Here is a 14,064-nt window from a genome sequence, read left to right on the forward strand (position 1 = left end):
TTATTCAACTAATTCAACAATTTATATCATTTATATTCCTAAAAATAATTTATGTCATTTTTTATCATTTTAAATTAAATGATTATTTTTACTAATATTTTTAATTTTAACCACCGTAGAAAACTGGTATTAGGTGACTATCAACAACAAAATCAAACCAGAGTGGATGAAGCGGTAAAATGAGCATCCTTACCCCGAATAAAATTTTCGAAGCACATAGGTCTGGTGTGAGATGGCAAGTTTTGACAGGTAATTAAGTTCTTGTAGGTCCCACATACCAGAATGCCAGCACGTCAATTTCCTATCACAATAGGGTTGACCGTAGATAATCTAAACCCGACGCATTAAAAATGAACCAGACGCTGCCTTAACCCCATCCACCATCAAAGGAACAGAAGATAGATCGGCATAGCAAAAAAAAAAAAAAAAAAAGGAAAACCGAAATTCTATTTTCACCATATTGAAAAAATTAAAAATAAATAAATAAAGCCCGAAGTTTAATTTTAATTTTATTTTAGATATATTTTTTTAAGGAGCGATCGCTAAATCGTAAATCCCTCTCTAAAACTCAAAAAATTCAAAATCCCTTACTATGGCCTTTCACGTAGCTTGCCCAATTACATGGTTAGTGTATTACTATTAACACTAAAACCTCTTCTTTTCCCTCTCTTTCTCTTCTTTTCTTTCTCTCTTCTTCTCGTTAAACCTCTGTTTCTCTCATTTTTTTTGGGTTTTTTTTTTGGTTTTTTGCAGTCGCCGAATTTGCTTCTGCTCGCTAGGGTTTCCGCAGGATCTCCACAGCGCGAAATCCAAGGCTGAGTTCCTGTTCGAGGTTTCGAGAATCGAAGAGTTTTTGAGAGATCCTTTTGGAATTAGGGATTCTAAGGACGCGACTGTTCAGGTCCTTGTTCCTAAGGTTGCGCCGGTTCCGGCGGTTTCTTTGCCGACGTTGGGTGTTGTTCCGGTAGGAGATGGAGGTGGCGGTGGTGGTGGCGCTGGTGCTGGTACTGGTGCTGGTGGTGATTTGGGAGAGGAGGCTTCGGCTCAGACGAAACGTGTTGCGCTTCAGAGAAAAGCCGCTGCTGCTATGGTCGCTGCTGAGGATTATGCCCGCCGTTTTGAGTCTGGTGATATGGCGGTGAGAATTACTGGTCATTTTTTTGTTTTCATTTTAATAATGTGCTACGAGATGTTTTGCAATTTAGTTATTGTTTTATGTGTTTTTGTAGGGTGAATTTTGGGAGGTTAGACTTTTAATATGTTGGCTAGTAATGTGGGTAATTGAGTCTCTGGATGCATATAATTTTATCTACAAATACGTTATAATGGTTTGGTGGTTAACACCTCCGAATTTCCTAGCTATGTTATCCGTAATTGGCAGATTGTGTTGAACTTAGAGTTCAGGACGATTTGGTGTTTAACTTATTTAATTATGTATGCTTAACTGTTGAGTAAACTTATATTGGTGATGTGTGTAAATATAATCTGCTGGTGGTGGTTGTGGTGGTGGTTGGTGAGGTGGTGGCGCTTGAAGTCCTTTATTATTTCATTCTTTTATAGATATACACGCAGCTTTACTTATGTACTATCATTAGAGATTGGAAAAGGGCACTTTAGATTATTGTTTGACAGCTTGTACTGCAGCTTTGGCAAAGTTTAGTTTTATTTCTTTTTTATCAAAATTACAAATTCAATTTCAGGTTGCCTCTATAACTGGAGATGAGCAAGGGCTATCCAACACAAATGTAATGTGCCGAATGTGTTTTAATGGTGAAACTGAAGGAAGTGAAAGGGCAAGGAGGATGCTTTCATGCAAAAGTTGTGGCAAGAAGTACCATAGAAGCTGTTTGAAGTCATGGGCCCAAAATAGAGGTAACAGTTGGAGATTAAAAATTTGTAAGTTGCAAAAATCTTTTGTTTTCTTATTTAAGGGCTTATTGCAGATTTATTTCACTGGAGTTCATGGACCTGTCCGTCTTGTCGAATCTGCGAGGTACTCATGGATGAGCTTAGTAGTTAATTACATTTTTGTTTGTTCTTAGCAAATAATCTATTACTGAAGTTGCACATGTCAACATATGGCTTTTTGTCCGTCTGCTTATTGTGTCTATTGAAAAGCTTGGGCACGTCAGCCTTTGGCTTTTGTTCTACTTGTGCTATTCTTTAAGGTTGCCCAGACATATTCATTTATTTCTGCATTGCTGCCGTTTAGTGGCAGCTTTCCTGATGTTTTTATTCAATAGGTTTTGCTCTTAAACGTTGATGCCTTTTGATTTTACTAGATATGCCGAAGAACTGGAGATCCAAATAAGTTTATGTTTTGCAAAAGGTGTGATGGTGCGTACCATTGTTACTGCCAACATCCTCCACACAAGGTGAGGTGTTGAATATGTTTTCCTGTATGAGTTGTCATTTCTGAGTTGAAATAGCATTATTAACAGTCAATATCTTGATGGTGCAGAATGTCAGTTCTGGACCATACTTATGCCCCAAACATACAAGGTGTCACAGCTGTGGATCTTCTGTCCCCGGAAATGGTCTAAGTGTCAGGTATTGATCAGCATTGGAGAGACTTTGCTCATAAATGTAGCTGTCTTGGTGCATTTTGATGTTTGGATACTGTTGTTACTATGTGATTACTCATTGAAATGGGAAAAATGGTACTTTTATTAAGATAGATAGTGCTTTGTAATTGATATAGTTTCTTGATAATATTAATAACTTTTGCTTTAGTAGTATAATGCTTTTGTAACTCATAAGCTGGGCCATTCATTGCTATATCTAATGGGGGATGTCAAACTGTCTCTAACGGGAGGTGAATGAAAATTTCTTCAATCCTTTTGGTTTTGTGTTTGTATACCTTAAGCAATTTATACATGATTGTGATGATGATGATGATGGATGAATTTTGTGAATAAACCAACAAATTTGATGCACATCCTTGATTTCGAACACCCGATTAATCTGGCAGGAGAGGCTGCTTGATGAGACGAGCCACTTTATCTCTGTAGTTCATGTGCCTATATAATTGGGACAAGGATTTTATCTTCTCTACTGTCATGTTCATTATCATTTGCTTTTAAAACTTTCAGGTGGTTTCTGGGATACACGTGCTGTGATGCTTGTGGAAGATTGTTTGTGAAGGGAAATTACTGCCCTGTTTGTTTGAAGGTATTGTGGACTTACTTAACGCGTACTTGCTTTTAGTTCAGTATTAATGATGATTAGAATTAAAGGATCAATCATCAGGTAGAGTTGGTGTAAATATAATGTTTTTTGTTCAAGACAACACATCAGTCGTTTTTATAATATATATTTATTTCTCATTGATAATTATTTGGACATGGACTTAGTGTTAGCTTACGCTCTTTCTGTGTAACTGTAGCCTGATTTTTCGTACATTTACTTGATGAAATTGGCTTGACCTTGTAGGTTTATCGAGATTCAGAGTCAACACCAATGGTCTGCTGTGATATTTGCCAGCGCTGGGTGCATTGCAGTTGTGATGGCATCAGGTTTGTTGCAGCTCTTTTTCACATCCCTTTTTCATAAACAGAACTGAGTGTGAAAAATCAATGGTGCACATGTTTGTTTGTCTTTGATACATGATGGTGATGGATAATATTATATTGGTGTATGTAATGTTAGCTTATTCACATGCCATAGCTGTGGGTCACCTTATTTTTACTGCATCTATTAGTCTTTTTTTTTGAAGTGGCTGAGCAATTTGTCTCTACGTACACAGACTTTTAATTTTAATTAGCAAGTAACCCTTCTTTAGTTGTGGACAAATATGAGAAAGGACAGGCTTTGCCTCATGTTGGATAGCCTAACCTGTGAGCGATGACATTTATAGAGCCACATGAAAAAGATAGATGTTTGCTATGTTATAATCCATTTATGATGCATTTTAAAAGAGAATTTTTGAGTGTCAATTTGAGCTGCGGTTAGAGGACTCATTTGTATATAACAAGAAAGCATGGCATGTGTCTTGGACTAAATCTGACAATTCTTGAAGCAAATGAGCCCCGAGAGAAATCAGGGACAAAGCTGGCACATATCTGGGGCTATGAAGTATTTATATTGTTTTTTGTGGAATGACTTCCGAGCATGCTCTCTTAACTTTTTGCTTCAATGCTAAAGTGGAGACTAGTGGCTTTATGCTTTTTTGAGATTGATAGTAATGTAATCTATATAAGCTAATTGCTTGCCAAAAAGAAGATTTTTGCATAATAGTTTTCTGTTGCTTGTATGGCTCTGTTAGTTTTATTTATTTCTTATGTCTTGGTCCTCTTGGATTTTGTGATGCCAGTAAAACTTATTCTTAAACGAATTTCTTGCAGTGATGAAAAATATCTACAGTTTCAAGTGGATGGAAATCTCCAGTACAAATGTGCTACATGTCGGGGAGAGAGCTACCAGGTTTGTTAAAAATGGGGATCTATTTCTTGCTTATGTCTGTTAGTGATGTGGTGTGTGCTGAGGTTTTCTAGCTGTTAGTGCTTTTGCTTCTTCTTCTTAAATATCTTTTTAAATGATTAAACAAAATTTACATTACCAGGTAAAGGATCTTGAAGATGCTGTTCAAGAACTCTGGAGAAGACGAGATAAAGCTGATCGAGGTTTAATTGCAAGCTTGAGGGCTGCTGCAGGGTTGCCAACTCAAGAAGACATATTTTCTATTTCACCTTATTCAGATGATGAAGAAAATGGTTCTGTGATGGTAAAAAATGAATTTGGACGTTCTCTAAAGCTCTCACTCAAAGGGTTAGTTGATAAGTCACCGAAGAAGAGCAAGGAATGTGGAAAGAAATCATCAAGTAAGATATCTGCCAAGAAAAAAGGTTCTCAGGCTTCTTTAATTAGTAAAGCAGAACCACATGAACATGACATTAGTGATGACGCCGGGCCTTATAAAAAAGGACCAAATGCATATTCTTCTCCGGTTGCTGGGATTGTAAACTATGCTGATGGAGTTTGCTCTGTTAATCAGCCAGGGGTTTTGAAACATAAGTTTGTGGATGAGGTAATGGTGAGTGATGGAGAAAAGACGTCTAGAATTGTCAAGATTAAGAGTAATAAACCTCATGATTTGGATAGTGGGGATGATACTGAAAAACAGACCAACAAGTCAAAATCAGTGAAGGCTAAGAAGTTAGTTATAAATCTAGGTGCAAGAAAAATAAATGTAACTAATTCTCCAAGATCCGACGCTTCAAGCTACCAAAGAGATCAAGATTTGACAACTTCCAATGGTATGTCATATGACTACTTTTACTAAACTAGGAATGGATTATTATGATAAAAATAGTGTATTTAAGCAAGCTGAGGTTCGATAATTTGTATTTTTTATTCATTGTTGATGCTGTCTTGTCACTATAATTGTTAAACATATGCACTTAGTCTCATTTTTTCTTGCTATTCCATTTATTTATTAATCAGTTTTCTTGAGCAGGCAGCGAAGATATAGGCCAACATGGAATGAATGTCAGGTTTGCAGGTGATAGACATGAAGGCACTAGCGATGGTAATCTCGCTTGTCTATTTTTGTATTGATAAATTTTGACCCAATGCTGCCATAATGCCATGGCCGGAATATATAAATGATGTTACTGTAGCTATTACTACTAACATGAATTGTTTTTACAACTTGTAGCAGATACAGTTGATCACTCTGGCCAAATAAGAAGTTTGAAGTTTCCAATAAAGGAAGGAAATTTTATCAAGTTTGGAAAAGTGAAACCTGAAACTTCCAACTTAAATCCCAAATTTGAGAGAGGAAGTGGTACAGATGGATATGAAACTGTCCCTTCAGATCATACTCGTGTCTCGTCAGGTAAAAGAAGCATAGATGGAAGTGGGACTGGAGTTGGGCCTGTAAGTGAAGTCTCTGCATTGAGAGGTTTAGGGAAGCAACCAGAAGTCAGGCCTGAGACATATGCTGAAAGCAATGATGATTCTGGTGATACACCTATTTTGCAATCATTGCCGAAAGATTCCAAATTTTCACTGAAGTTAAAGATTAAAAAACCTAATATTTTAAATCAGTATTCTCGAAAACCTCCACCTGAGGAAGAAAAGAGTTCCATAAGGGGTCAAAGGTCAAAAAGAAAGAGACCGTCAAGCTTGCTGGAGAAGACATCTTTTATTGAAGATGAAGATGCCACACAATCACATCAAGACAGTGAGATGATGGAAGCTAGTTGGATATTGAAGAAGTTGGGTAAAGATGCTATTGGAAAGAGAGTTGAAGTTCATCAACCATCTGATAACTCATGGTGAGTTTCCCTTTTTACCCCTTCTCCTTGGGAGGAGGTTGCTATGGAGTTGTAGCAAAGAACATAGGAAGTAGATTGGTAAGGGAGTATTGGAGTTTTGGGAGTTAACATAGGAAGGTGTAGACCAGTGATTATGTAGAATTGATCTGTTCCTAACTATCACTCGTCTAGTTTTGTTCTGCAGCAGGAAACAACTTGATGGATGTTTCCTTTGTTCTTTAAATACAACAGAAATTATGAGTTCGGTGCTGTGAGAGGATTGTATCCTCAATGGTCAAAAACTTATCTGCATCTCCTTGACTTGTTTGCCCTCTGCCCAGTGAGTCTGCATGTATGCATGCATGTCCCATTCTTGTACTTAAAAGGAAAATGTGTTTGCTGTTATATAGAGATGGAAATGAGTTTTAGAACCCTTCGTGTCATGACTCTGGAAATTTTGGTTATGTTTTGGGTTTATATCTCTTTTTGGCTGTTGATGATGACTCATTGGGCAGGCATAAGGGAGTGGTATCCGACTTTATTGGAGGCACAGCAACATTATCTGTTACTCTGGATGACAGTAGAATAAAAACCTTGGAACTCGGGAAGCAAGCGGTTCGCTTTGTTCCTCAAAAGCAAAAGAGGACAAAAACATGAATGTTTATCTTTTTGGCAATTGTTGATCATCACATGTGGAGACATCTTCCATATTAGAGGTGAAGTACCAGTCTCCATTCCTCAAAGACTGAACAGATTCAATTTAATATTTTCTGGTTGCTTCTATCACTGCTGATAGATATTTCTTCAAAGAATTGTTCATTGGGGCAGTTCACTCAGTTTCATGAAGAAATGATCCTGGACAACCGGAGATTATTTCAAAGGAGCAGTCTCTATTTTTATTTCTTTTCCAATACTCCCTGTATTTTTAATGCATAATTGATCTAGCAAATGTAGCTTTTTCTTCCCAATGTTCTGTATGCTGTATTGAGGCATCTACATAAACATGCTTTGTCTTAGTGATTTTGATTATGTTAGTGGCATTTGCCTTGTTATTAAAAACTTAGAATTAGTCCATGGCTTTTTCAAAGGCAAAATCTTCGTTTGTGCAATTTATTGGTTGTGGAATTTCCTTTGTTTCATGATAGATTTGCCCAGATTTACGTGCAGGAATCACTCGTGGCATGTGATAATTGCGTTTTCTGAGCTAAGGCATGTGCATTCTAAGGATATGGCTGTGGCAATCTTGGCTGTCTTTCTAGTTTTGATTTATCAGAATTTTTGCATTAAGTGTTAGATTAATTGATTAATGAAAATAAATTAATTTTGTTTCTTATATGAGCTTATCAAAGAAGAATGGGAATTAATGATAACTCAACCACTAAATTTCGGGATATAGTTTGAAGCATATTCCAGAGGAGAATAAATAAATTGAATAAATTTTTATGTTTTTATAAATAGTTCAGTTTAAATTTCAATAGAATAATCTAATCAAATACATTCAATTGTAACTCTTTTAATAAAATTTAAATTGTTGAGATACTACAAATACAATTGATTATATTCTAATTTCAAAAAAAAAAAAAAAAAAAAAAATTACCTGTTCAGTTTACTGCCCGCTGTTCCCAAAGCTACGAGCGACATCGTTTTACGAGTCGGTCGTTCGGTACGAGACGACGGGAATAGAGCCGCATTGAAATAGAGCGTTTTTCATCCTACCATCTGGACTCTGTACTCAAAAAGCTTCAGTTTTATAACAGAAGCAACTGGTCACAGTGCATACACCCAGACAAAAGAGCAGCTTGAGAGAGAAAGGAAAGACCGAGACCGTTATGAGCGATTCGTTGTTCCTGAAGGCACCAAAAAGTAACTTCATTTTCCTTCCTCCGATATTTCCCGTGAAAACCCTCTCCCACTCTGAAACTCACCATGTCCGGCGATTTTTTTCTCTTCTTCTAAAGCTTACTTTTTTTTTTTTTTTTTTTTGTCAGGGTGTCGTACGAGAGAGACACGAAAATAATTAATGCGGCGTCGTTCACTATTGAGAGAGAGGACCACACCATCGGAAACATTCTTCGCATGTATTTATAGCTAATGCTGCTGCTTGCTCTTCTTTGTTTTACTGAACTTTGAGCTTAATCAGACTCTAATTTCTTTTATCGTCTTTGGTTGGTTTAATTAGACAGTTGCACAAGAGACGAAAATGTTCTCTTTGCAGGCTACAAGCTTCCTTATCCTCTCCAATATAAAATCCTTGTTAGGGTTAGTGCTTTTCTCGTTTATACATATGGGTATGGATATTTTTTCCGATTCTCATTAGAAATGAGTTTGTAGTAAGTCAGTTTGTCCTTCGGCGGTTCATGCTTAATTAGCATAAGTGAAATAGATTAAACAGTTTATGGCCGGATGCATATCTTATTTGTTCTTGGAGTTTTTTAGTTCAAAACTTGGTGAATTGGGAATCTAGATGGAATTCTTTATAACAATTTTTGGGTTTCAAGTTGTAATCTTTTTGACGTGCTTTTGTAGATTCACACGACTAGCCAGTCTTCGCCAAGCAAGTATATAACCAAGCTATCAATGATCTAGACAAGGAACTTGACCATTTGAAGAACGCATTTGAGTACCAACTTAGCAATCCAGAGGGTATTGTACTTTTAAATGTTAATTACTATGTTTTATAATTTAGTATTTTACTCTGGTTTAATCAACCTGCTAGCATATATGTAACATGCTATGTGACATCTATGTTCAAGTATGATGCCATATTCAACATCATCTATGTAAGATTTTGTTTGGCATAAACACTTATTTTCATCTTCGAGCATGCATTTGTATTGTCAGACTTAACAAAGTTTTTAGGTTCATACTAGATTTTTGAGTGTCCTTTTGGGCGCAAAGTTTGGTTCCCCCTTAAAATGTATACAATTGTCTTTTATTTGGGGTAGTTTGTTCTTCCTTGTCCTAGATGTTGTTCTGAGATGCTTCTTTTAGGATGTATCATCTAGGTACATCTTTTGGAAAGGTTAGATCTGAGTTATGCTACCAAATTTCCTACTGTCTGCTAGAATGGTATACAATTGTACATCGCTCAGATAGTTCTGCTGCAATACAATTTCTATGAGTTTTTAAGTTCAAATCTTAAGGGGAGTTCTGCCTGAGATTTATTTTATATATTTCTCTTAGAATGACTAGCTAGCAGCAACTGGCTACTTGACAACTACAATGTAATTTTACTGTGAGTGCACACTTGCTAATTTTTGCAGGACAAAGTTACCATTCAGCTGTAGCTTTATTAACAATGAACTAACTTATTGAAATTGTTACTTTTGCATTTAGTTTTAGTGATGCAACGCCTCTGGCTTTAGCAATTTTGTCTTTTAATAAAGATGAGTTCTTTGTAGTAAAAGTGTGGTGCCAGGAGCTGCACTATTTCATCATGATGAGTTTTGCTGCCTCTTTTCTCACAAGCATATTGGCATTGGGTATAGTTACTAGTTGGGGATTCATAATTCATATAAAATACAATTCATGATATAGCTTTTGGTTTCAACGGTCTTGTATTTGCAATTGGGCATTCTTATGTTTTGGTTCGTGTTCTTGCATTTACTTTAGGTGACACTAATCTGCTTGTTTTAGATAGACTATTGACTAATTGGTACGAATATTTAGAGGATATTAAATATATATGAATTATGTAATTTGTTAGAGGATATTGTGGTGTAATTTGATATTAGTCTGCATACATTTTGAGAAAATGAAAGAACTAATATGCACTTCCTAGTTTCTGTTATTAATTTCTTTGTTTGTTTAGCTCACAAAATGCTCTTTTCAAACTTTATTTTGATGCCTCTAAATTTCTGCTTGTAGGCTGAGATGTCGAAGTTTTCTCAGTACTACTAGCTCGCGGATTAGTTGATTGCGTTTGATGGCAATTTGGATAAAGACAATGATTTCGATGGGTTTTGTCAGTGCTGGTTGTAATTAAGTAATGGGATGGGTTTTGTCAGTGCTGGTTGTAATTAAGTAATGGGTTGTAGGAGATGATCAAATGTTAAATTTTAATTGTGACAAATTTTAATCAACTTATGTCATCCTGATCTGTTTGTCTTAACGAGACCTTATTAAACCTTTCCTTGGATTTGAACCACCGTATCTTCATGTTTATATGCAACTTGTTACTTACTCCGGTCTGCCCTAATAACAAACTAGGGCAGAACTTGTGATTATTCAGAAGAAAAATGAAAGTATAATGTATGTTTTGGAGCTGCAAAGAAAAGAAAATTAATGTTAGAGAATAATCACATAGTAAAATCCTTCCTTTTCATTCAATAAGAAATTACAGTTCTTATCACTGCTGACTTGCGTATTTGTCCATTCTACAAACTATATATTCTACACAAGTATTCTGGTTCTTTCCTTTCCTACCTAAATTGTTTTGATCTATTTCACACTAGACATTTACATGATAGAGAACTCATCATCCACACCGTCTAGTTCTCCTCTAAGATGGTGTTGTTGAATGATCAAAACAGAGGTCTTCTGTGAGAAACTAGACCCTGAAAGCACATCCCCAACCGGACCTAATTCCGGACACTGCTGCCAATCGTTCATCCCGACTGTCAATATTGAGTTCACTCTCCCTCCTCGTCCGACGATGATTAGTGCATAATTCCCTTCCAGTGATCTCAGAGTTGAGTAAGTCTCAGCTGAATTGGCAACATGCTTCTCCATATAAGATACAGGCCCTCCTGCAACATATCGTTCGTAGAAATAAGCGAAACACTCGTCATCTAGCTTCATCTCTGCTTCTTGCTCTGCAACATTTACTCTATACCCAGCTCTTCTTGAGTTGTTATCTGGATTGTCGTCGAGCAAGAATCTGATAACGGTGAGCTTTACTCCTGGATGTTTCGCAACACGACCTGCATAAGCTAGTGCTTCTCTGTCATCTTTGCCGCCAATGAAAATGACTGCTACAAGGAATGATCTCGCCATTGTTGATATGTTCTCTGCCAATCCAAGACCTCTATCCACGAGAATCCCCACTGAACATGGAGCATTTCTAAGCATCTATTTCAAGCCAGAACCATCATAATCAAGTGAAAAATTGATTATTTTACTTGTTAAATTGAGTTACACCTCATTGAAATTTAACATTGAAGACTTTATGAACAAAATAGTAATTAAATTTGCAATGTTACCTTCCGGTTTACGTATCGGAAACCTGGATTACCTCCATCTAAAGTTCCATCTGGTCTTTGATTCTTGTGAAATGGCAAAATGATTAAGTTGGTCATGAGGTCTTCTGCTAAACCGCAGATATCTTGAGTCATAGTATTAAAACTTGATAGAGCAAGCATTCTTCTAATACTGATACCATCTCCATGTTCGTCAATATAAGCTTGGATTGACTGTGTTATTTGATCTCTCATATCTGTTACTTCCTTGTCAGTTACTGTAACAGTATCCATCCCATCACTCTTCACCAATGTAGCAGCTATTTGTTCTGTTAGTTCAATCATGTCAGTTATATAAACCAAAATTCCAGGATCAGCCGGTCCTCGAGAAATCTCCAGGAAGTTGATTGTTGCAGGTACATCATGGGTTCCATGAACACATAACAAGATTCGAACCTCGCTTGTTGGATCGAGCCCTTGAAGTGCTCTTCGATGAGTTGGTGCACGTTTTCTTGCTCTTTGAATGATTCGCATAACAATCGATGGAGTATATACAACAGTGAAGAAAACAACTATCACCATCATTGTACTTGTTGAAGTAGATATAATATCATACTGCAATAAGTTTAACAAATTGATAAATCAAGTTCATCTGTCAAGTTTAGCTTATCCTAATTCTGCAGAAGAAAAATACAAGAACTTACTATGCTCGTAAGAATAGCCACGAATATATGGAAATGACCCTTAGCAGTCAAGAGCAATCCGAGCTCAGCCGACTCGCGCCAGTGGTAACCTAACATTGCACCACAGATGACAGTTCCAACCATTTTTCCAAACAGTGCTATCGCTATAAGAACGAAAAATCTTGCCCATGTTCCCCATAGTCCAGGTTGAAATTTTCGAAAATTTGTATGATACCCCATCCAAAAGAAAAAAAGTGGGTAGAAAATTGTTGTTAATAGATAATTGATTTTACCAACTGCCCATTTTGACACTCTACCTTCACTTGGTAAAAAAATTCCTGCCATGAATGCACTTAGAATAGGACTATATCCGTATATTGGCGAAGCAGTACAAACCAAGACCATAAATGCAATTGAGAGCACCAAGTGTGAGCCTTTCATAGGTTTCCCTTCTGGGTTTTCATTGTTTACCCAGTTCATAAAAATAGGCGAAATTTTTGCAGCGAAAATCGTTTGCAGTAACAATGCAGAACCCATAGTTAAGGCTTTTGTAAATCGCGCAGAAAAATCAGTACTAGCTCTTGTTGTTGGAGAAAGAAAAATATATCCAATAGAAACTACAAGCATAGATATCATATCAGAATGCACTCCTGCTGCAATTACAAGCTTTCCTATATCTGATTTTCCTATTTTCAGATTCGTTATGATTCGAGTTAATATATGAGAACCGCTACCAGAAAGTGTGATTGACAGGGAAAGGGTTAAGCCTAGGTCTGTAGTTTTAAAGTAGGTAAGAAATGGGGTTATAGTGCAAGTTAATATAAATGTAGATATCATTCCTGCATAGGCTATTATAGCAGGTTGAGTTGGTGCTTTAAATATTACATATGGATCCATTTCCATTCCTAATACAAACATATAACAAATCATCCCAAACTCTGCTACGAAATTTAGTGTTGTTATAAATTTTTCGTCGAACGAATCGCGAACCCATGATATGTTGCCAATAAGCATCCCTACCTGCACGAAACAAACATTTCACAGACACTAACTTTTACAATACGAAGCCTAAACAAAACTTATCATTTCTATAAATATGCATTTCCTGTCAAAATCGATTAGATAACAACTATCCTTCGAGTTCGAAGAAATAGAAAAAAGTTAGAAAAACTTACAACAATATCAGAAGTTATGCGAGGTTGAGACAATGGCCTTAGCATATGGTGCAGAAGATGACTAAGAACAAATGTCAGGATGAGTCCGATAACTTTTCCAGGACCATTTTTAACAGTGTAGGTAATAAAATTCTGACAAGTTGCTGCTTCTTGAGATGCTGCCTTGGTCTGTACTTGGCTTGCCATTTTATTTTCTTTTCCTTCTTCTTGATTTTGTGCAGCAGAGTTTTTCCTACTGTTGTTATTATTATTTTTTTTATTTTTTATTTTTGGCTATACCATTTTTCCAGTTTGTTTTCTTTTTCATTGCAAACAAAACTATGGTCACCATTTTTCCTCCTCCTTTGGTTTCTTTACCAGATGAGCTGAGTGGTGGTAATTAATTTGCTTTCTTTAAGGAGAAATTGTCGGAATAACCTGAGGAGATTAAGCCATGTTGCTTATTTTAGAGGATTAAGAGAATTATAACAAAAAAAAAAAAAAAAAAAAAAAAACATTATCAAACATTACAGTTTTAATTAACAGTCATTAATATTTAATCAGCAGAGTTTAGGATTAAGCTTATTAAATTTAGAAATCATTTTTTAATATTTCTTCAAGTATTATTTTTTCCCTTGATTTGTAAGTTGTTTTGCTAAACAAATGCAAGCTATCCAATTAAGTCACTGTTCAAAACAAGTCCATCAAGGAAACGACATGATATGTCTTTTCCTTCGTGTTTTTAAACGACAGAACGCTATTGATTTAAATAACCTTTTTAGCTTAAATAAAC

At 36.2% G+C, this 14,064-nt stretch overlaps 2 protein-coding genes and 1 long non-coding RNA gene across 4 annotated transcripts; 2 read left to right on the forward strand and 1 right to left on the reverse strand.

Moving 5' to 3' along the window:
* Positions 1-463: 463 nt before the first annotated feature.
* LOC105628719 (uncharacterized) lies at positions 464-7,351 on the forward strand. 2 transcript variants are annotated; one of them, XM_012210193.4, is made up of 13 exons: positions 464-624; positions 754-1,138; positions 1,701-1,872; positions 1,944-1,993; positions 2,283-2,375; positions 2,462-2,550; positions 3,093-3,171; positions 3,433-3,515; positions 4,344-4,422; positions 4,562-5,255; positions 5,456-5,527; positions 5,657-6,278; positions 6,773-7,351. In XM_012210193.4, the coding sequence occupies exons 1-13, from the start codon at positions 593-595 to the stop codon at positions 6,912-6,914; spliced, it is 2,592 nt and encodes an 863-aa protein (XP_012065583.1). In that variant the 5' UTR covers positions 464-592; the 3' UTR covers positions 6,915-7,351. The 2 variants fall into 2 exon arrangements, with proteins under 2 accessions (XP_012065583.1, XP_012065585.1); XM_012210195.4 differs by having other exon boundaries at positions 5,660-6,278.
* Positions 7,352-7,887: 536 nt separating this feature from the next.
* LOC105628720 (uncharacterized) lies at positions 7,888-10,404 on the forward strand. Its single transcript, XR_001046572.4, has 5 exons — positions 7,888-8,120; positions 8,246-8,335; positions 8,437-8,516; positions 8,784-8,900; positions 10,125-10,404. It is a non-coding gene; the product is annotated as an uncharacterized LOC105628720 (long non-coding RNA).
* A 156-nt stretch (positions 10,405-10,560) lies between these two features.
* CHX28 (cation/hydrogen exchanger 28) lies at positions 10,561-13,617 on the reverse strand. The gene is made up of 4 exons (XM_012210196.4): positions 13,293-13,617; positions 12,139-13,137; positions 11,459-12,049; positions 10,561-11,327 (listed from the first exon to the last, which is right to left on the reverse strand). The coding sequence occupies exons 1-4, from the start codon at positions 13,476-13,478 to the stop codon at positions 10,716-10,718; spliced, it is 2,388 nt and encodes a 795-aa protein (XP_012065586.1). The 5' UTR covers positions 13,479-13,617; the 3' UTR covers positions 10,561-10,715.
* Between the last annotated feature and the right edge of the window lie 447 nt (positions 13,618-14,064).

The sequence above is a fragment of the Jatropha curcas genome, chromosome 6 (genome assembly GCF_041381405.1).
Source record: "Jatropha curcas cultivar XTBG-Jc1 chromosome 6, XTBG_Jcur_1.0, whole genome shotgun sequence".
Taxonomy (NCBI): Eukaryota; Viridiplantae; Streptophyta; class Magnoliopsida; order Malpighiales; family Euphorbiaceae; genus Jatropha; species Jatropha curcas.

Excerpts from the sequence above, each read along its gene's own strand:
- LOC105628719 (XM_012210193.4), top strand. The coding sequence starts at position 593 with ATGGCCTTTCACGTAGCTTGCCCAATTACATG. Across the intron at positions 625-753 it reads GTAGCTTGCCCAATTACATG|TCGCCGAATTTGCTTCTGCT; the intron begins GTTAGTGTATTA and ends GGTTTTTTGCAG. Across the intron at positions 6,279-6,772 it reads CAACCATCTGATAACTCATG|GCATAAGGGAGTGGTATCCG; the intron begins GTGAGTTTCCCT and ends CTCATTGGGCAG.
- CHX28 (XM_012210196.4), bottom strand. The coding sequence starts at position 13,478 with ATGGCAAGCCAAGTACAGACCAAGGCAGCATCTCAAGAAGCAGCAACT. Across the intron at positions 12,050-12,138 it reads TGGCTATTCTTACGAGCATA|TATGATATTATATCTACTTC; the intron begins GTAAGTTCTTGT and ends AACTTATTGCAG. Across the intron at positions 11,328-11,458 it reads TCCGATACGTAAACCGGAAG|ATGCTTAGAAATGCTCCATG; the intron begins GTAACATTGCAA and ends GGCTTGAAATAG.